The following is a 23525-nucleotide window of genomic DNA, read 5'->3' as shown; positions in this document are numbered from 1 at the left end:
TGAGGGTTAGATTTGGAAATAAAAGGGAAACAGCAAGATTTATGTCGCTCACGTACAAATACAGCTCTGTTTCCAACAAGGCGCCACTCGCTCGCATGTTGCTGACCTTAAGTTCTCACTAGAAACCAAACCGAAGCCTGTTTTTCTCCATACCTTTCCGCGTATGGATCGAACGTTCAAACATGAATTGCACGCATATAAAATCACCCAACTTTGCACTTCTCTCTCACTCAAACTGCAAATCAGAAGCTCTTAGCCACCATTAAATTCAAAAAAAAGAAAAGAAAAATCCCATCTTAGCTGCAAATTATGAAGCTGGCGAAAATGGTGAATAAGCACAATGGCGTTGCCGAAAGAGCATGGAGTTTCCTCCGTGTAGCACTGATACGGACGATAAAAAATGGGGTTTTCAAAAGACGGGTTAAGTTCCTCAAAGGCATTGGACATTATGTAAAAGCTCCTCGTAATGATGAAATCAGCTATTATAAGGAACGTCAGCTTTCCTTCGATGAAACTCCTATTTTCCACGTCAAGATGCACCGCTCAGCCGTGGGTTCTTCCATGCGCTTCCTTCTCCCTTGCATTAGCGTCGAGGAAGTCGATTTCGACTGCGATTTCGGAATCGACGATGACTGTGGTGAAGATTACGGGCACGAATACGATGGTGGAAGGAAGGTTGACTCAACAGTGCTCTCTGATCAGCTGGCTGAGGCTGCGGCGGCGGAGAAAGAACAAAGGGAAGAGAAAGGGTGTGAAGAAGGGATCGATTCGAAGGCGGAGAAGTTCATAGATCAATTTTATGAGCAAATGAAGTTGCAGAGACAGATTTCTTATTTGGAATACACTGAAATGCTAAACAGAGGCGCCTCTTGAAGCTTGTGGTCTTCGGCACAAATCTATCTTCGTTCACAATTTCTTTTTGGAGACGCGGCCTTTTTTCTTTTGTACATAACGAGGTTTTTATACTTTATAGTATGAATAATTTGATTATGTTCATCCATTATCATATAACGTCAAAAATAATACTTTTGTAATAATACTATTTATTTATTTATTTATCAATTTTACTTTGAGAGACGAACTTTATTTGAACCATCCCTTCTATTTTTATGCATTAATACTTATGCATCGTGTCTTCAAATTTTAATTCAAATTTCAACATCAATGGATAAAAATCAAGTCCTCGTAACTTACTTCCATCGTGTGATCTAAAACATCAGCTTCGTTTCATCGTTTGTCATCAATTTCATCAAACCACTATTACATTCAAATCTTCATTATATAACCTACAAGCAGTTTCCCATGATAAAATCCAAGTCTATCGTTCACAGTAGTGTAATTCAAACCCAACAATGATCTAAATAAGGATCAACAAGAAATAAATCTAAATAAAAAGAGAAAATGATGAAAGAGTAGAGGAAGAAAAAAACCCATCTTCTTTAGTTTATGGAGAATTTCAGGTTACAATGTTTTTTTTTATAAGATTCAAACAACCAATTGACAACGAAGATGAAAAAAAAAAACGACACAATTCAAATTCAAATTGATCCGATGGTCACCAACAAAGATTAGTTTGAGACTTAGGTTTTACATATGAAAAACCTAAATTGACAAAAAGAGAGAGGGAGTGAAGAAAAGTTTAATATCATTATTGATCGAAAAATGACGAAGATAAACGATCGACGATAAAGATTTGTTCAATATCTTATTCGAATTTTTCATTTATAAGTAAAAAATGATTATGTTTTTACAAACCAATTACGACGACAATAACAACAATGCATTTTTCATTCTTTTCTTCTTCTTCTCCAAGCTTTATGACTCTTTGGTCTATTCTGAAAAAATTAGGATACTTTTTAAACAAAAGAGTTAAAAAAATAAAAAGTTAAATTATTTTTTAATAAAATTAAATATGTGAAAAATATAAAAAATAAAATAATTAATTAATGTGCCGTGTCAGATTTTGTGATATGGGTAATGAATGTAACTGTTGAGGGATTGTTTTGTTACAAATAAAAAATACTAGTGATCATTTTATAATTTTTCAAACTTCAATGATGGAAAAAGAAGTATACCCAAATTGTAGTGTCTGCTTCTGTAATATACCCTAAGCTTGATTGAGTATATTTTTTATATGAAATATACCCAAATGCAATTTCACATTCCTCAAATAAAATAAATTCTATAATAGATATAAAATTCATATGTTCATCAACAACTAGCTAATCTAGTTGGATGATATACTAGATCTCTTAAAAAAAAATTAAGAGTTCAAATATTGATGCTTGTGAATAGAGCATACGAAGTTGAAAAAATCAACTTCACCTCTACATTATACAAAATGAATTAATCAATAAAAAAATTAGATACATGTGGTTATGCCCAAAATAAATAAATAAATATATATATATATATATATATTCACATGTTCATTGATTGGAACTTGGTTGGCTGCTAACCTGTGAACACATAAAATAAATAGCAAGTCCCATCCTTTTGAAATTCAAAAACAGCGGGATAGCCGTTAGGGTTTAGATAGCGAGAGTAGATGATGACAGGAAGTGGAAACAAGGGCCGCTCTGTTTTCTCATGGGCCGATGAGGTCGAGAAAGAAGAACAAGAAGCAGCCGCCATTGCGGCTGCAGCAACCGACCAAGCACAACAGCAACAAAGGCAGAAGAAACCAAACCCTTTTGGATCTGCAAGGCCCAGAGAAGTTGTTCTCCAAGACAAAGGGATTGATTGGAGACAACTCGATCCCCATCTTCAACCACCCTCTCCTTCACTGTATGCTGTTTCACCCCTTTTGTCTTTCTTATTTGCAAAAGAATCGTAGTTTAAAGTTAGAAGAAGAGGTTATAGATGCGGGGATTGAAATTTTCAAATTGGGTTCATCTCACTTGCATTTGAGAATCTCCTCTTAAATTTTAATGGCATTAGCAAAGCATTTCCCCCTCCCCCCCGAAGAATATCAAGTGATTAATTCTTTACAAAATACAATGGATGTTGTTTGTAATAGATTTGTTTTTGAATTGATATTACCTGGAATGAATTCCATCAGAATGAGAAGCTGCAGAGACAAAGTAGCCCCCAGATTCAGAGTCCGATATTGTGTGCTACTACACTGAGATATCCACCAAAGTATGTCGCCGGCATTCTCTACGAGCATTGGGTGTCAATCACTCCGCATGCATCGCATCATCAGCATTGTAGGATCAAGAAAGGGAATATATCTCCAGGAGGAGGAAAGCGCGAGATCAGAATGAGAAGAACAAGAAATGAATTTGTTGAAGCTAAGCACGCACAACAGGGGAAATTTTTGGAAGGAAAGGAAAATTTTCATGGCATGAATTCCCTTGGTTTGACTCTGGTAAACCAAAATATTGGAGACCCTGAAATGCGCGGTAACAAGATGTCGTTGTCGGCCAATGGGATCAGGAGGCAACCTACGAACATACGAGATTCGGGCATGGACAAAATTGGCAGGACGACGAAACAAAAATGGCAGGACAACGAAACAAAAATGGCAAAAGGTCACCAACAAGCGCCAAGATTTGACCATAAAGCAGGTAAACAATGGCGTTCATCAAAAGAATTTTGACAAGTTACAGGAATAACTATAGTGTTATTGAAATCCATGATGGACCCACAGTCGATTTTCTCAGTCTTAATTAGATATATTCAATGGCTCTATAGTGTATTGAAAATTCATGATGGACAAGTCTTTTTATCAACAAGTATGTATCATTTTTGTTTTAAAATCAGCTTCACTTTTGATGAAACGACACTCCTATAACTTGCTGTAATTAAAGTTTTTTATTATGTTGAGGCTAACCGAAAGCGGAAAATTCTCATCATCGAGTAAAGGGCACATATAAGAAGAAATGCCAAATTTAAAGGACTGCTCTAGCTAGTAAGCGCTTTAATTCATATCTATGCCTAGCCATTGTTCGAAAATCACACCAAGAACCAAAAACTTGAGTAGATCCCGGCACTGGTATGCAAAATCAGTCCTCGGAAACATGGCTAAAACTTGGGCCGCCCGCCAGTGCATATGGTGATCTCAGAAGTTTATATAAATGTTGATAGGATATTCTTCTTGAGAGTGAATTCATCTGCTTTAGCTGGGCTGATAGACTGCATCAGAAACAAATAACTCAGGGTTACGGACAGCACATGTAACAGATGCTTGTAATTACATTTTAACCACCCTACAGGTTAGGGCCATCACGACTAAGGAATATACTTTTGTTTATTACAGTAAACATCATAGGAATGGACGCGTTAATTTCAGGGCGCCATCCTATTAATTACTGTAATCATCGAACCACCAAAACATAAATTTACTCCAAGTTTCATCAGCAATCCTTACCTTGTCTAGCATGCGCTGCAGCCGCTCGCTTTCCTTCTTGGGATAATCAGCACCTTTCTCCAAACAGCTTTCAAGTATATCTTTCCATACCTGGCAACCAGCAACAGGGAAACTAAGACATGGAACAGTTCTTTGATATAAAGAAAATTTAAACAGGAAACTATGAATTGGCAAGTCCATCGGAGAAGACTCGAGAGAAATTGAATACCTCTCAGTGGAACCCTTAAGCTTCTCAGCTTCCCCTTCAATCTTCGAGAAGACTGCTTTTTTCTCTTCATTTCCGGCAGCCACAAAATCCTTCACATGTGCATCTAAACTAGACAAAATGCCAGCCTAAGCAAAGAGAAGGGGAGGACAGTTAATTTCATATACGGGCATGGATAATGAAGAACATGTATTAATGATGAACTATTAACCTTCGAAGTCAGCTGCCCTTTTCCATCACGACTAGTGCCACACGTCTCATTGATGAAAGAAACAAAGTCATCTAGATCTCTGCCACCATTGTAGTCTTCACCGGATTTGTTGTTCTTTGGAAAGAACTTCAACGTTGGATACCCACTTACTCCATATCTGCAATTAAAGGCCTTTAACATCCATTGCTACATTCCATAAACGTTTAGAAACCATTTATTAAGGAACACTGAGCTAACTGGATAAGTTTGCATACTTTTCAGCTAGATCCTTGTGCTTGTCAGCATCTAGATTAGCTATCACAACATCTTCTTCCGTTTTGAACGCTGTTACTACCTTTTCATAGGTCTGCAGAGACATGACCAAAGGGTTAGAAACGAGATAATTTCTGTCAAAATAATAATATAACTGCTTCATTCAGCAAAGATATAGATGCTTACAGGAGCAAGGTTTTTTACAGTGGCCACACCTCGCAGAAAACCAACCCAAGACTCAATCAAAACACATTAAGTAGAAAAGATAGAAGCAAAAGAATATCAACAGAAAAACTTGATACACATATCATGAGGTCTTTAAACAGTGAACCTTTACGTTTTTTTGCAAAATAGTAATTTTTTTAAAAGAAGAAAAGAAGAAAAAAATCACATGCTTACCAAGGTGCATAAAACTCAACCAACACATCTTTGGTCTCATCAAATACAACCTGAGCAAAATTATCAGCATTTAGCACTACAACATTGGATGGCAAAGCGGCTATCTTCACATTGGTCCCTGTAAAACAACACGCGACCTTAGTAAATCTTTGGGGATGGGGATTCGGCATCAATCTACATTCAGCAAGTTCAACTTGTGAAACACAAAAGTAATAGCTTGAGACACAAGTTCTTAGAAAAAGCAACCACAACTAGAGCTTGTGCAAAGAAAAAAAAAAGACAAATTACCTCCTTCAGTATTTACAAACTCAGCAAGAGCCTCTGCAGTCCGTGGTCCTTCAAACCTAAATAAAACAGTTACAATCTAATAAGAACATGATTTTAATAGGATGATGATACCAATAATAAAACTTCACCTAAACCAAGATCAAAAGCTTTTCCGGGTTTTATTTTTACAAGTTAAATTAGCCTCACTTTTTAGGTTCCAAAGAGCCTTTAGGAAGCCACTGAATAGTTGGGTAGCCCTGAACACCATATTTGCTGCATACGCTCTTGTGCTCATCACAGTCTACCTACATCCACATTAACAAAAAAATTTCTAGCAAAACCCATAGAAAAATAGCAATAGCAAGAAAAAATTCATTATAGATAACTTTTCACAACTTAAAAAAAAAAAAAGAATACACAGGAATAACACACGAGCTGGCTAAGTATCCTGATTCTTAATAATTCATATACTAACAAACAAATATTGGGTAATTACAAATCCTAACCTTTCCAATCAAGACGGACTTAGCCTTCTTAAAACTTGCCCCAAGCTTCTCGTACTCGGGAGATAGCTTCTTACAGTGACCGTACCTGTTGTTGAAAAAACCCCGATTTTGTTGAGAGTACAGCTACCTGAAACCTCATTCCATGCCATAACAGAGTACCGGACAAATCAACCAATCCCGATTAATATCCAGAAGTGATACCACTTAGCTCATATGTCTTTCAAATAAATGAATAAATAACGAAATTCAAATACTTGAGAACAAAATCTACTTAAAAGGAACATCTTTAGCAACAATAGACTAATCTAGAGAAACTGATCCTAATCAAAAGGCGTCAAAAAACAATCAAACACACACACACACACACACAAACGTCAAAATGATAAGAGAACATCAAAGAAGTTCTCATTTAAATTGGCGAAGGCGAATCCAACGATCGATTGATTAGGAATTAATGTGAAACAACAACATAAAATATCAAAATCTAATCTAATAAATGAAATAAAAGAAAAGGACAAATAGGCGATAGAGAAATGAATACCAAGGAGCATAGAACTCGACGAGAGCTCCTCGATCTTGACCAACTTTCCCGTCGAAATTTTCTTCAGTTAGCACAACGACGTCGTCCGCCAGCGCTGATGCCAATAACAAGGCCAAAGTCCCAAACGCCAACCAGATCTGAGATTTCTCCATTTCCCTTTTCTATGTTTTGTTTCTAGCTTCCTCTACTTTCACCGTCTCCGGCTTCTATAACTATATTTATTATTTTCCCAGGCTTTACACTATTTAAGACGTATGGCTTCCCTTTCATATTTTTTATTTTATTTAATGTAAAAATATATTTGAAGAAATTAAATATTAAGATATGAACATTTAATATCACATGATTAAGATTTATTTTTAAATAAAAAATTTAAACTATTAAAATATTGGGCTAATTCTGATTGATAATAAAAATTCAATAATAAAGAATTAATTTGAATTGTAATTTTTATTTAATTTTATTACTTTATAATATAAAAAAATTATATCTAAAAATGATAAAGATAATTAAAAATATTATATTTAATTTAATTTAATTAAAAACTAATTTTAAAAAATATTTATAAAAAAGTTAAAAAATATAAAATAATCAAAAAAATAAAATTATTCTATAAAAATAAAACATAAATTTTTTTATTCAAAATTAATAATTAATAAAAAAATTATTAATAGATTTTTAATATATTTTTATTAAATTGTGATAATTACAATTTAATATATGTTTAAAGATAACTCACAATCATTTACTATTGAATATTCACATCTTTGATATTCATAGGGTTAGAACCAATGATTTCAATGAATAATAACAATTTTTTTAGTATTGAAATCGCTTGATTCGTATAAAATTTTTAACTCATGAATATATTTAAATTAAATATTTTTTGTTGGCTAGTTTGGTAGTAGTTGAAGTTTGACGATGTTGTTGCAAACTTTTGTTTGGAGAGGAACGTGATTTGTACGTTAGCGCATATTTTTACTATGGGGCCTAGTGTAGCGGATAGGATACTCTTGGTGCCTCTTGGTTAAATGACAAGGCATATTTTGTACGCTCGGCTATCGTGGAGACTTTCGGCTGGAAGTTTGCTTAAGCCCAAATTTCTTAATTTTGAAAAATTGGGATTTTGTGCGCATCATTAACCATAAACGTTTGATATCAAAGGATTTAGCACGTGGAAAAACTACAAATTTGTTTCTAGTTCAACAATATTAACATAAAGAGCATCATAGTCAAATATATCTTTTTATATTTATTTCATATAGGCACGATATAGAAGATATTCATATTTATCACTTAATTAAATAATGATATGTGCACGAACTAAGCGATCTCAATAATTAAGAAATTATTGTTATTTTTTAAGGTTATAAGTTCTAACATTAAATATGTAGGGATATGAATGTTGCGGAACTAGAAATTTATTAAAGTGGGATTAAGTATTTTTTATTTTTCATAAAAATAATTTTTTAATTAAGGGTGGTTGAGTAATTTTTTTTTATTTTTTTCATATATATATATATATATATATTAATATTAATTAATACTTAAAAAATTTGGCGGGTCAAGGCTTCTCTTGGCCCCTGTGAAGTTCCGCCCATGTGAATATTCAATGTCAAACGGTTGAGAGTATTTAAACAAATATTATATTGTATTCATATAAAACTAATAAAAAAATAAAAAATGATACGTTATCAAAATTTAATAGGTAAATTACATCCATCATCTATTAATTATATGGAATTCAAATTGGATTTTTAGTTTTTTTAATTTTATCAATCAAATAGTTTAATTATTTAATGATGTAAATTAAACCGATTATATTTAATATTTAACCAATAAATTGACGTTACGTGTAACAATATTAATATGATTACTCACTTAATCTTTATTATAAATTATGTTTAAACTTTAAGTTTGAAATTTATAAATTTAAGATTAAAATAAAGGTTAAAGTACACAAATAGTTATTGACTATGAAGTATTACTTTATTGAAATTTTCGACTATTAAAAGTTATAAAATAGTATTCGAACTATAAGATGTTATTTTGTTTAGTCTTCCGATTATTAGAAGTTACAAAATAGTCTCTCAACTATTCATATGTTCAAAACTCGCCCTTTTCTACTAAAAAATTATCGATAATCTGAGTTGGATGTTAACATACTGACTATGATATAATAAAATCATATTGTTAATATCTACTGACATCGTCCTTGCTTTTAAGTATTGACTCGATGACATAATGTTTTAAGCACTAACTCAACAACATAATTTAAACGAAGAGTCAGTCCACAAAATATAGCTCAAACGTTCTAGGTCATATTTTATTATATCACACTCAACATGTTAACATTTACCTCATATGATCGTAAACTTTTTAACGATAAATGACGAGTTTAGAAGATATGAATAGTCGAGTGATCATTTTTTAACTTTTAATAATAGGAGAACTCAAGAAAAATATCGTCCTATAATCAAATAATTATTTTATAATAGTTAAGAAACTCTACAAAAGAGAGGTCATTTATGTATTTTATAATAAAATAAATGGCATGAAAACAATTTTATAATATAGTTCAATTGGGTCAAGCTTAAAACTTTGCTCAGTCCTAACTACTAACCATGGGAATACGAATAACCACGTGGAAAAAAGAAGAAAAAATCACGTGGCCAGTATATTGGAAGAAACAAAAAAAAAAAAGGCTTACGATCATAGGCTTGTTTTCTGTTGAAAAAGTTTGCCACAGTTTGCTCTCGAAGCCCAGTTTCGAAGCACCTAACTGAAAAAACGATCCATTTAAATTGAAAAAGCTGCCTCAATCCATCTCCCATTCTCTCACGCACAAATTAAGTGTTCTACATTTGGAATCGAAGATCTGATAAGCATTTTTAAACATTCGTTGAGTTTCGCAGAGATCCACTTTCTCTACTGATCTCAAATTCATGGCGCGTCCAGGAACGAAGCAACTCTTTCTGTTATTCACTTTGTCTTACGCGATCTTCGCCGTTGCAGGGTACGCCGTTGTGTCTCTCCGTCTCTGCATTTCCAAAAAGAACTTCGTTTTTTTTTGTGAGCGTGAGAGAATGTGGTGATTACTGTATTTGATGCAGGAAGAGTTATTACGATATATTGCAAGTGCCGAAAGGAGCATCGGATGAGCTGATCAAAAGAGCGTATAGGAAGTTGGCATTGAAGTATCATCCTGATAAGAATCCCGGTAATGAAGAGGCCAATAAGCGATTTGCGGATATCAGCAATGGTGAAATTTCTCGTTCTTTATTTAATTTTTTTTTTGTTTGGGGTGGGGGGTGGGGGTGAGGATTGTTTTGATTGATGGAATTAATTTGTATTATGAATGATTAGCTTATGAAGTATTGTCCAATAGCGAAAAGAGGGGCATATATGATAGGTATGGAGAGGAGGGCCTGAAGCAACATGCTGCCAGTGGAGGCGGAGGAGGAATGGGGGTTAATATGCACGATATTTTTAGCTCGTAAGATTTTTGAAAATTTCGTTCTTCTATTTAAATCGCATTGCGTTATCTTGCTGATAGATATATATAGCAGTAATTGAAATTCTATGGTAAGTTAATTATACTCACTATTCAGCATATTAATGCATCTCAGGTGTGTCACAACTTTAGGTTCCCTATAGTGGAAGATAACCTCTATTTTATTGGTGATAATGTAGGAATTATAAAAAAAAAAGTTTAGTTATTGACTTGTATTTGGTATATAGCGTACATTATTAATCATTTTACCTTTAAGAACAGTCTACTTGATCCTACATTCACTTAGTTTATAGGTAGCTAGCCATAGTTTTTTGTTCACTTTTTTTTTTATGTTACTTCATTCCAACTCCTTATTGCTGACAAGATAAAGCTGTCCTTCAGGTTTTTTGGAGGGGGCAAGATGGAAGAGGAAGAGAGAATTCTGAAGGGTGATGATGTAATTGTCGAATTGAAGGCAACACTGGAAGATATGTACATGGGAGGCACTCTTAAGGTGAGAAGTTGTGTCCTCTGGGATTTGTTATCTTTAAGCCAAATCTAGTTACTGAAATGCTTTTGGTCATCTTAAGTAGTGTGAACTCCATGATTTGGGTGCATTATGCTTGTACCTAATCAATGAATTAATGTCTTTGATAAGTTGGCTAATGGCTATTCTATGTACATCAATGTGAATGTATGCATATTATATAGCCTTTTAACTTGGCATTTAGGCAGCAGGTTTGTAAGTCAAAAATCACATTTACCATTATACCTATGCTTTCTCTATACATTTGTTGAAACATCATATTGTGATAGTTACATAAAAATTTCGCAGAGGAACTTCACCACGCTTGTGTGTTTTTGTGTAATTGCAAATGGCAAAGTTAGATTCTCTTCCTCAAAGCTAATTGCCTATCAGCTATACAACATCATAGGGTATGGTATGATGCATAGCAAGCCATGTTATGCTCAGTCCTAGCTCATCTAGAGTTCTCCTTGTCTGCCTTGTTAAAGTTGCTCTCTGAAGTGCAAAAGAACTGTTAGATATCATTTGGAATAGCAATTTTACTTGGCGAATTTTCATTTTGTTTAACAGTTTTGTGGTTTTCTAGGAAGCTAGTGAATCAATAATTATATATAGATTATCATGAAATGATGATGATGGCGACGATGACGGATCTAGTAGCTAGGTGCTTGGCTCTCTATGCCCCTATCTGTGATCTTTCTCCTGAATACTCTTATAGAGAAGTAGCATTGATCTAGAAATCCCCAGGTTTGGAGGGAGAAAAACATCTTAAAGCCAGCTCCTGGTAAGCGACGGTGCAACTGCAGAAATGAGGTTCATCATAGGCAAATTGGTCCAGGGATGTTCCAACAGATGACCGAACAGGTATTATGGCTCTTTTGTTTTCTTTTTATTTGATATTATCATATGCGATTCTATCCTTTATCTTGTTTCTGGAGCCTTTTACAGTGGCCAAATAGTCATGTAGTATGTTGCTTTGGCGGAGCTTCTTATTCTCCAATCTTCCTTTCTCAGGTTTGTGAGCAGTGCCAAAATGTCAAATATGAACGAGAGGGGTATAATCTTACAGTTGATATCGAAAAAGGAATGCAAGATGGACAAGTATGTTGAATTAAAAAAATTTGTGATTGTTGTTTTCCTAAATAATGTTCAAATTTGTAGTCATGCTTAAAATCTAAGGAAAGTGAAAGAGGATAAACTATTATGCGAGATAAAAAGTTTATTTTATGCCAATTTCCGGTTGCAGAAAAAGATGTTAATACTTAATTGTACCACCATTCTTTTCTGTTCTTTCTTTTTTTATTTTTTAAATTTGAACTTTAGGATGCTCCTCTCCTCTTTATGCTAATCTGCTGATCTGGTTTGCTGAGTTTTGTTGGTGTGCCTTATTGTTTACACGCTGGAAAACGAAAGCATAGAACTGTACTTGTGTAAATTTTCTCTGAGAATCATTCTTGTCATGTGTAAATGGAACACATGATTTTTATGCAAATTTGCGTGTTCGACGATGCCAACAGAATTTCTTATCCCACACATCTATGGGGTGTCATGATTTTCATTCTCTTCTACTTTTACACTGCACAGTAGGAGTGGAATAGTAAGCTAATCATTCTTGTTGCTAGATTTCGAATAATGTTTCCTTTGCATTTTACAGGAGGTGGTATTTTATGAAGATGGCGAGCCTATAATTGATGGAGAACCTGGAGATTTGAAGGTTAATCTGAAAATAACGATTTCAAATTTTTTTTAACTCTCTTCCAGTTATAGTGCTACATACCGTTGTGCCAACTATGTCAATAGATTCTTTTTCAGTCCATAATCCTATGCAATCTTTAGTTAGTACATCCGAATTTGCTATTCTTGCTCGCATAATCGCATACGAGTAAGACTATTACATTTTCTACAGTTCCTCATTCGCACTGCACCCCATAACCGATTCAGAAGGGAAGGCAATGACTTGCACACCACTGTCACTATAACGCTTGTATGTCATTTTCTATGGTGTATGTAGATGATGTATCAACCTTTCATCTTCACTTTCATTTGAAATGGAAACTGTGGTAACTTTTGATTTGAACTTTACTTTCTCCAGGTTCAAGCTCTTGTTGGTTTTGAGAAGACCATTAAACATCTAGATGACCATTCAGTGGACATTGGCTCTAAGGTAAGCATGACATATCCTATGCTCATCTTGATAAAAAAAAAACTAACAAACGGCTCTCCGCCCACACCGGCTCAACTGTCCGGAGCCACCAGCTCCCACTTTGTGGAACAACAAAATCAAAATTAAATTTATTGGGGGAAATAAATTAGTATTTGCATATACAGGGTATTACTAAGCCCATGGAGGTGAGACAATTCAAAGGAGAAGGAATGCCATTGCATCTCAGCAAAAAGAAAGGTAATCTCTATGTTACACATGACGTTTTATTCCCTACGTCGCTGACTGTAGACCAGAAGTCCAAAATCAAAGAACTTCTTGCCTAGGAGTAGAGCATATGAAATTTCTTTCGACAAAGAAACTAGGGAAAAAAACTGGAGGGTTTCTGATTTTTCTTTCTTTCTATTTCATCCCACTTAAACAAAATGTCTTTGCACGCTAATACGTTAAATTATCTAGCAAATAGCAGTCGTGTATGCATTGAGAAAAAAATGTGGCATTTAGTACATAGTCAACAATGAATAATTCAGTTGTAATGGTTTTTTTGTTAAGCCATGCTTTTGCTTAATTGCTAAGTATTAATTTTATATTCTTACGGTATATTATTATATAAAAATACTTTTTTATTATTATTTATTTTATTGATTATATCTACTTTAAAATTTTATTTTTGTTTATTCATATAAAAAATTATTTATTTTATTAATATACGTGTATCCATCTTCAGAATATTGGAACCATCACTATCCCAAATCCCCACCTTCCCTGCCGTTAGCTTTCTGATTTGAAGACTCCTTACCAAAACTTTATTTTTGGTCGGTCTTAACCAAGACTTGCCTCTATTGGAATTTAAATAATACAAAATATATGGTAATGTGAAAGTAATTGGTACGTTTTATAGGAAAGTCTTAGATTAGCGATTTTGTCAACTACCTTTACAAGTGTCACGTAAAGAGATAGCTTTAATACAGCAACACTTCCTTTTTTTTTTTTTTATTTTATGGTTTGGTGAGCATCACTTAACAAATTCAATGAATATTGTCGATATAGATTGGGAATGGATAGTTTAGGACAGTTTATTTTAATAAAATAAAATTAAAAATTATTGAATATGACTATTAGGGGTGTTTGGATCAAGGAATGTGAGATTCTCATGGGAATGTAATTCACATTCCCATGTTTGGTTGGCTGAGAATCTCATTCCCGATAATATTTTATTACTAATAGTAGATTTTTTGGGTATATTACCGAGAATGTCATTATACATTTCTGTAGGTATTGTTGGATTACCGATATTTTGGACTAAAATGACCTTAAATTTATTTTTCAAAAATATCATTCTTTTATCGTTGAATAATAAAAATTCTACGAAGGTTAAATTACAAATTTATCCTTAAACTATTTTAGATTTATAAAAAAAATCTATAATTAAAATTTTATATGAAATTCAGGGGTTAAAATAAAATTTTACCTTTTCATTAAACCTTTTTATATTTTCAATTTTGTAAAAAATATATATAAATTTTATGAATTTAAATTTTTTAAAGAAAATATATAAATATTTTCCAACTTGTTAAAAAATAAATATATAATAAGGACAATTTGGTCAAATATACATTACAATAATTTTTTATTCCTTTAACCAAACACGATAATCTTACATTCCTGCTAAACCAACCAAACACAAAATACAACATTCCCAGTAATCCTATTCCCTGGTAATCTTACATTCACACTGGTAATCTTACATTCCATGAACCAAACGCACCCTTAGAGTAACTTGAGATAAAGAGAAACCTAGAAAAAAAAATTGTAAAGAGAATGAGTTCAGAGAAAAAAAAAGGTATAGATCATCTCAATCATTTATTCGAGTCTTTATATAGTTTAAGTTAAAAGTGAATATTCGATTGAGTTAAGTCAAGTTGAGTAAAAAAAAATTTAATTGAGTTGATGAGTATTATTTTATAACTCAAATTTTATTTGAAATTTCTTTGAATCGAATTAAGTTTATAAAATTCTAATCAAATCGAGTTATTCTATTTCTGTTTAAATTTAATTGTAAATATTTGTAATTACATGATATTAATTTATTCTAATTTAAATGACTTTCTATAATTATATACATTATATATATATATTTCTTCATATATATTTTGTCATATATTATATATGTGTATCATGTAGAGTTGATAGATTCGACTCAAATTTAAAAATCAATCTACTAATTACTAAAAATTTTAAGTTATTGGGATCATATTTTATAACTTAAACCTAATTTTTTTTAAAATCGAGTTGAATTTATAAAATTCTAAGTTAAATCGAATAAAAATTAGTTTTTTGAAATCAAATTTTACTTATCTCTATTTTAAGTCTCTATCTTATGTGATTTGACTATTTGGGATAGGTCAGTCCATGACAAGTATGAAGCGTAATTGGTTTGGATAGTTCAATATCATAATGAGGTCTAAATATATTTGTTGGTCGACGTTTAAGTTTGCTTTATCAAACAAGTGATTTGTTGGCTTTAATCTAGAGTTCATTAGAGTTCGTAGATGACTAAATGCTACATATTGTTGATGTGATTAGGTTCATCGTATAGTTTAATAATTTATGATGATTCTGAATTATTAAAATCAATACGTCATATAATAGTCACATATCAACTTAAATTAAATCTTAATTGGTAGAATTTTTTAAGGAAATTATATATTTTTTTAAATGTAAGAAAGACCTAAGTCATCTTATTAGATGGAGTTTATTCAAGTATGTAGAGGTCATAAAGATCTCTATGAAGAATACTATGCAAACAAGTAGGGATGAATCAAAAGCTGATAAATATTTGGGTGAGGAAGAGAAATCTTTGGCGATGCTATTGACTGCTTCATTAGCTTCACGTCGGATAAGAAGAATGTCAATAATCCATGCTTTTTTCAATATAGCAATAATGGTTCAAACTAAAGAGTAATGACTTTCAGATGAAGCATTCGATAAGAGTTTGTGAACATCGACACTATCGATTTAAAACGAGACTTTCTCAGATTATAGTTCATGCTAGTTTTAACCCTTCATAAACACCCCAAATTTCGATTTGAAATACCGTCAAAACATCAAGTTGCTTGTTGAATCCCAAGATAAAGTTGCCATCGTGATCTCTGAACACTCCGCCTGTTGAACCGAGACTGTCACTTGAGGAAACTGTCTGTATTGAAACTGAAACCTATCCAACTTTGCTGAGGAGGCTGCCATTGCGTGCTCTCTGCTCTAGAACTCCTTGGCGAAGATAACAGATTCGTGCTAGTGGTGTAGGGTTTTGCCCAGATTATACATATATATATATATATATTAATCCCCAATCATTAAAAATTTAAAATGAAGTCAAATTAAATGTTGTTGTTAGGGAGGACCAAACTTGAGACCCTTATAAAAAGGACCCAAAATCTTGTAATTAAACCAAGTTAGATAATTATTATATTACTACCAAAATTACTATTTAGGTTAAATTGTGTCATCACCTCAAAATCATAACATAATGCTACCAAAGAAGATCAAACTTGAGACATCTATAAAAAGATCCAACATTTAGCAACTAAATCATAATTCGGAGGTCTCCTACGGAAGTTGTTCTCAACCTAGTGTTGGGGGCAGCCTACTTTCTTACATCCCCTTACCCCATTACAAATGGGAACAAGGGACATCCATTTATTTAAATTCGCTACCTCAAAATTAATGTTATAAGTATTCTTTGCATTTGTTAATATTTTAATAAAATTTAATTAAAGGATTTTTTTACATTCAATTATATTGATGTATATGAGAATTAAATTTACAATGATTGTTATAAACATTTTTTAAAAAAATATTATTAAATTTAATATAAATTTTAAATGACAAAAAGGCATATGAGGTTCTTCTATTTAAATAAAATAATATTATCAATAATAACAACAATTAGATTAAATTATAAATTAATAGGATAAATTTAAGATTAGATATAATTAATTACAAATTAATTTTAAGTAACCTGACACAGATAAATGGTTTTGGTTTAGTGTTTGTAGCCACTTAACCATCTCTTGAAGGGCAGTCCTTGGTGGGCAGGGATGATCTAGTAGGTTTGGGAATGAATATTGATGAGGTTTGTCCCTTTGGCAACCAAGAAAAAGAATCAAGAGACCATTTCTTTTTAGCTGGTGACTTTGGCTAGATGTTTTGAAGCTTTGTCAGACTCATTGTAAGGTACATGAATACGTCAGAGGTATAGCACTCATCGCTCACATTCTTCGCATAACCTATAATCTACTTCTCACGGAAGAAGAGGTAGGGATGGATCGAGGAATTTGTAGAACGATCGTCTATCTCAATATTTTAAATTATTATATTGTATATTTATTTTTATTAATAATATGTTTTCGTTCCCTAAAATTTTAACATAAAATTATATATCCGCGTGCATGAAACAAGCCTTGGAGAAAATTAATTATGCTGCTCTAGCTTAAAAAAGAATAAGGAGACGATAGCAATTAAAGTTGCTAATCATAACTCTAGTCATGCTGCTGACATATTACTTTGGGCCTTAGATTTCGGAGAAAACAATCATAATTTAGTGTAAGATAGATCCTCAGCCCAAACCTGGAGTTTCTGTCAACTGGGGAACTAAACTAATCAAAAAAGGGCGTTGGAAGGTTTTCAGCGAATAGCAAAGCAAAGCAGTCTAAGATTTGAACTTCATTGGCTGTTGTTTCTCACTAATTAATCATTAAGATTTAATTTTTCTTTTCTTAAGCATCCGTTAACGTGAAGTATTCAGGGGATTGGGTGAAATACGTGATTATAACGTGAATAAACAAATGCAGACTCCGATCTTAATAAGAATATTTGAATAATAAAATGATGCTTTGAACAAAGTAAATCCCAGCTACTGGAAAAACAAAAGAAAGAAAAGAAAAAGATTGCAGCAGCACATGGACATGGTGGTATAGGTTCAGGTTTAGATGACGTTGTCTGTCACTGCCATCATCGTATCTGTCCACCGCTTCTCCTCTTTCCAATGTTCCCAACATTCAAACATCTCCTCGCTCTTATTTCTTCTTCTCTTACCATCAATTTAACATTGTTCTATGGCTGAAACCCTAACCAGAATTGATGCAAAACTCTCCCATCTCTTCACCCGCAACAATATAGAAAAGCAAACAGTATTAATGTAGATTAAAATAAACAATATTGTAATCGTAAATTATTTGTGGGTCGTTACTTTTACCAGTTTTTTTCCAAATTTTAAAGGAAAGAGTCAGGTTGTGACGTGGAGGGCATCTTTTTTTCCCCACTTTCTTTCACCCGACTCAGATTTTTATTGTTTCCTTTCTACTTCTTGTTTTTACAATATTTTAGAATTTCTTTTTTTTAAAAATGGTTTGAGGTATTTGTTTGAATGATGAGTAGTTGGTCAGGCGAAGCTAATTACAGAAGGCGTTCCAGCTAGGCAACTACCGCTATGTCATGTGGTTTTCACAGATTTCATGAGCAAAACTAAAAAGCGGGAAATTTTGAGCTGTGTTTCTTCATGATGACAACATGGTGGTTTGGTATTGCAAAATGGGCTGCTCTCAATTCATATAAATACATGTTAGAATTTGTATTATATATAAACTGGAGCGACACCCAACTTCCGATGCATAATGATAAAGGAAAAGGGTCGTAGAAGAAATGAAGCAAAACAAAACCTTTGAGTAGAGTGGAAGCGCATGGACAAAAAGAGCATCAAAAGAGATGGCGAGGGTCAAAAATGTCAAAATGATGTGGTTTTAAGTGGATCAACGTCCTTTCTCAATAGCACCTTTTTTTATGCATAATGTAAATATTCATTTGGACTCTCATTCTCTTTCTGAAATATTTTGATCATAACGCTTTATTTTATGGTAAAAAGAACTCTAACATTTGATTGAATAGTCACGTTGACCCTTAGTCTTCTTTTCTACATCATTTTGGCATCCAATGTTTTATTTTAGGATAAAAATACTCTTATTTTAGAACGTTAATCAATTGATTTTCATTCATACAGATGTCTTTTTGCCCCTAAATAAAATATTGGGGACAAAATACTCTAAAAAAGTATATAGGTCAAAATGTCAATTTTAATAAACATATGGGCTAATTTTGGTGTTATACTTTTTTTTACGAATGCCAAATTGATCTGTTGAGTGTTGACTTCTTATCGATAGGAGAGAAAACCTGGAACAAGAATTTGCACGGTGAGGAGATGTTATTTTACCTGGAATGGAGAGATGCTAGTTTTTGCTTTGGCAAACTATGCCAAAGTTGCATATTACCTTTCTAAATCCCTTGATTTTCTTGTATGAATAGACCCTTTTCTTTGTTCATTGTAATTTAATGCAAGACCAACGATGTATGAAGAAGATAGAAATTCAATAGTGAAAATACTGTACATGTGCTAGGGATGTCAAAATTTTCCTGCTGAGAAAAAAATGGATCTTTTCTTTACAAACAGAGAAAATGAACTCTGCCGGGAAACTTCACGATAAGCTATTTATAAATGACCTGACATTGATTTCCAGGAGAAAAAAAAAATCAACAGCTCAGTGCCTCAAACTTCACTTGAATTGGACGATTAAACCCGGCTTGTGATAGTAGATTCCCAACTGCAGCCAGATCCCTGCAAAATACACCTTGAAACACATTTGCATTGGATGTAGATGTTGTTGCTGCTGCTTTGTTTTCACTCGAATTAACCCCATCATTGCAACCCAAAAAACCAGAAAGATTTGTCGAAGAAACGTTACTATTTCCAGGTTCCGATTTAGAGTTCGAATACTGGTATTGCTGCACCTGAATTGCAGCCTGTGCTGTTTGTAAAGCAGCTGCAGCTTTCTTCCTTTGCTTCTCAGCCGCTTCTTCATCCATAATAGTAGCCATCACGCTCAAATATCCCTTCTGAAGTAATCTACAAAGAAGTGAAGCCGACATCTTGGCTCTGTCTTTAACCGAATTGAGATCACGCTCATCGTCCAGCTCACATCGATCAATGAAGTTAATAGCTTTATCCGGCTTGTGCCTTAAACATATCAGCAAATGTGCCCTCTGTAACTCAGACCTTGAGCACCCACGTTTCAAACCAATCAGTGCATAGTAATCAACATTTGCAGTCTCCCCAGAAGCAACCCTTTGCTTCAATCGTTGAATTTTAGCCGTTAACGCACAAAGCTTCCCCGGAATCTCCCTGTATCTTACATCGCCGCATTTCCAGGCAGGACCTGGAAGCTTCCTATCTCGCAGTATGGAATTGTAAAGGAGTTTCACGTGTTCAAGGTCGTGTAAACAGTCAGGCAAACACCGTATGGTTACCAAAAGTGAGGCCCTGGTTTCAAGTGCTTGAATGGAAGTAGGGTCCAAAACAAGGGTCTTGTTACAATCCGAAATTGAGTCAGCTATGCGACCCGAGGCCTTGTAGGCCGTGGCTCGATTCATGTAACACTCTGCAAGGAATCCCTGAGGGGCATGGCGACGACCATCCACGATTTTAGAGAAATGGCGAATGGCTTCGGAGTATAGACCGGCATCCAAGGAGGCGATGGCGGCGGTTCGACGGCGGATGAGGAGCTTGATGTGGGATAGTAGGTGGGAAATGTTTTCGGACTGGGAAACAGAGGTGACATTGCGTGGAGGATTTGTGGCAGTAGAGGAGACATCCGATGTGGTGATAATGGCGGGGAGGGAGAAATTGTCATCGGACCAGCAACTGCTTTCGCGGCGGAACGCGGCTGAGGCCAGGCGTTTGCCGGTTTGGAGCAGAATCATGGCGTCCTCCATTAAGCCTAGGTGGCAACATGCTTGGCCTAGAACCAAGTACCTGACATCAAAATCATGAATAAAATTACTTAGCTGCCCTCCAGGTACCTAATTTATTACTGTATTAAAAAGCAAACTAGGAAAGGCAAAGCATTGATTTTAAGGAAAGTGAAATGCTGCTAGCCAAATTCCAATAAGGCTGGCGGTGTTCTGTATGTAACTATTTCATCAAAACCCAATGTAAATCAAAAACAAAACACAAAGAAGTGATCTTTTTCTTTTTACCTCCAGTGCCCTTCTTTCTCGCAATTTTTACACAACCCAGCCATGACTTTCTTCTTCAAGTCCGAGACAGAGAAACACTTGAAAGATGGGTAACGACCTGGTGAGTCAGAGGACGAGTTACTAGAAGCGAGAAGCATGACTCGCTCCCTTGAAAACTGCTGAGACGAGTTATCCGAGGAAACGGAGCCAGAGTCCTCTCTCGACATTTTAAGACTGGGAATAAAATCTTGAAGCATGTCAGCAACGTCCCTGAATCGTCTCAGATAGAGCAGAGATCTCGCTTTGAGTTCCAGAGCGATCTCGAAACGAGGGGAGAGAGCCAACGCTGCATCAAGAAGAACAAGGGCCGAAGCGATGTCGTTTGGTTCTTTTGTAGAGATAAGGCACCTGGCATCCTTAATGTACTTATCTACAAGCTGCATGTTGATAAAAAAGAATGAAAACCCCATTTCCGAAGAGAAAAAAAAGATCGAAAGTCAATGGGAGGAAAAAAAACCTTTCTATTGGTAATCCACCAGTGTTTCTTCTGATCGGTGCCGCTCGAACATGGAGAGACAGCCATGATTGGCAAATTCTTTGCAGTAAAGCTTGTTGAGGAAGAATCAAAATCAATCGACCATAACCTCTCTCTTGCTCTCGAAGCTTGGACCCTTTTTTTCCCCTCGTCCCCTGATAAATAAGGAAGAATCTGTGTTTGCATATATAGTGGAAAAAAATGAGATAGTGGGATCAATTGGATATAAGTAGGTTCAATGTTTGAATTTGACCCTGAATTGAATATATTAATATCAATTTAATAAATAAAATATATTAAATTTATAATTAGATATAAGAATTTTTATTTATACCCTGAGTTATTCGAAAATTAATCTAAAATTAATATTAATTAAAAAATTAAGTACATAGGTAAAACCAACTGCCTATAAGATTAGGACCTTTCTAATTAAAAACAAAGAAAAATGTTTTAAAAACCAAAACTAGAGATGACTTCTTCTCCTTTCAAAATAAAATTTATTGTAATGGTCAAATTATGTAGAAGGTATTAGTACTTTATGTATTTAGTTTATAGTACTTTATGTATTTAGTTTATCTTTTATAATTTATCCTTTTATTTTCTAAAATGTGTATTCTTAATTTTAAGATTAATTTTTGGTTAATTCCATTAAATAATTTGATGTGATGACATTATATATATGTGTATGTTTTGTACGAATTAATTATGTCACAAGTCATTCAATTACAATTTGTATTTTAAATTAATCTCTAAACTTTCTAATATTTTAATTTCATTCCTGAACTATGATTATTATTCTAAACTAGTCATCAAAATTTTAAACATTTAAATTTTATCTTCCAAACTATGACCTTTATTCTCAATTGGTCCCCAAACTTTTTGATCATTTCAATTTCATCCCAAACTATATGTATATACTAATCATATCCACTGTTAATAAAATCATTAGGCTAAGTAATATTATTTTATGTTTGAAAGAAATAAAATTTAGGTTAAACTATGATTGAAACTAATTATAGATTTGGATGAATTTGGGAATGAAATTGAAATACTCAAAAGTTTGGGGACTGATTTAGAATAAGGGTCATAGTTTGGGGATGAAATGAAAATGTTAAAAAGTTGAAGGACTAAATTAAAATGGGAGTCATGGTTTGGGGATGAAATTAGAATATTAAAATATCCACTTGTTAATTTAAAATGAGAGTCATAATTTGATGACATACAGTGCAATTAACTCTTTTTGTGATGTAAAGTAAATTTTTTTCATATTTAAGAAAATATAGAAAATGATAAAAAGGTATATTTGTTTAATTATACAACAAATGTCAGTGAATATGTCATATTATTATATGTCTAAAAACACTCAAAGAAATTAATTTAAAAAGTTGAGATCATGACTAAATATCCATATTCTTAAAAGTATAGACTAGAAGTAATCAAATTATAACAGATAGATTAATTTTAGTAAAATGTATACATAATACAAAGGATCTTTTATAAAATTTGACCTTTTTTAACTGAATTATCCAGTAAATTGCATGTGTCTGACCGGATAAAACCGGTTAACCATCAGGGGTCATCGGGTTCAGCTATCGGAGCGAGGAGAAAAAAGATAAGATACGCCAGCCAGCAGCAAACAAGTTGCCCCCAAAAGGCAAGCAAAAGAGAGTATAGGAAGTTGCAGTTATTAGTTTTCACTTGGCTTTGGAATGGCCGAAATGTCCTTTCGCTTTTGTAAGATGTTGACTTTGTTGAGTGGTGTTTAGTCTTTCCAACCCCCACGAATCGTCATTAAAACATTATGGTCCATATTTGGGTAACGTAATGGGTAATGGGTAATGGGCTGGGTATCGTGACAGACTGAGTGTAGTGACCACAAATTTTAGGAGTGAAGTGAAAGCTTACTAATGATGATTTTAATGGCTCATGATATAATCGGCTACAATTAAGTATAAACAAAGAGTTTTAGGTTATAAAACTGAATTTATAA

At 33.5% G+C, this 23525-nt stretch overlaps 3 protein-coding genes and 1 pseudogene across 3 annotated transcripts; 2 read left to right on the top strand and 2 right to left on the bottom strand.

Annotated features, from left to right (window-relative positions):
* The first annotated feature begins 270 nt into the window (after positions 1-270).
* Positions 271-952, top strand: LOC120153435. Its single transcript, XM_039165393.1, has one exon. It carries the CDS (start codon positions 310-312, stop codon positions 871-873), a length of 564 nt encoding a protein of 187 aa, XP_039021324.1. The 5' UTR covers positions 271-309; the 3' UTR covers positions 874-952.
* Positions 953-3903: 2951 nt separating this feature from the next.
* Positions 3904-7002, bottom strand: LOC120153412 (annotated as a pseudogene).
* Positions 7003-9481: 2479 nt separating this feature from the next.
* On the top strand, positions 9482-13324 carry LOC120153389 (dnaJ protein ERDJ3B-like). Its single transcript, XM_039165348.1, has 10 exons — positions 9482-9769; positions 9867-10015; positions 10120-10249; positions 10649-10760; positions 11520-11636; positions 11787-11873; positions 12427-12486; positions 12679-12756; positions 12865-12936; positions 13101-13324. The coding sequence occupies exons 1-10, from the start codon at positions 9699-9701 to the stop codon at positions 13257-13259; spliced, it is 1035 nt and encodes a 344-aa protein (XP_039021279.1). The 5' UTR covers positions 9482-9698; the 3' UTR covers positions 13260-13324.
* Positions 13325-19389: 6065 nt separating this feature from the next.
* Positions 19390-21733, bottom strand: LOC120153421. The gene is made up of 3 exons (XM_039165371.1): positions 21518-21733; positions 21022-21437; positions 19390-20797 (listed from the first exon to the last, which is right to left on the bottom strand). Exons 1-3 carry the CDS (start codon positions 21719-21721, stop codon positions 19519-19521), a joined length of 1899 nt encoding a protein of 632 aa, XP_039021302.1. The 5' UTR covers positions 21722-21733; the 3' UTR covers positions 19390-19518.
* Between the last annotated feature and the right edge of the window lie 1792 nt (positions 21734-23525).

Source organism: Hibiscus syriacus, unplaced genomic scaffold (genome assembly GCF_006381635.1).
Source record: "Hibiscus syriacus cultivar Baekdansim isolate YM2019G1 unplaced genomic scaffold, ASM638163v2 tig00111100_pilon, whole genome shotgun sequence".
Lineage (NCBI taxonomy): Eukaryota > Viridiplantae > Streptophyta > Magnoliopsida > Malvales > Malvaceae > Hibiscus > Hibiscus syriacus.
The sequence above is the reverse complement of the archived record's forward strand: the minus strand, read 5'-3'. Positions and strand labels throughout refer to the sequence as shown.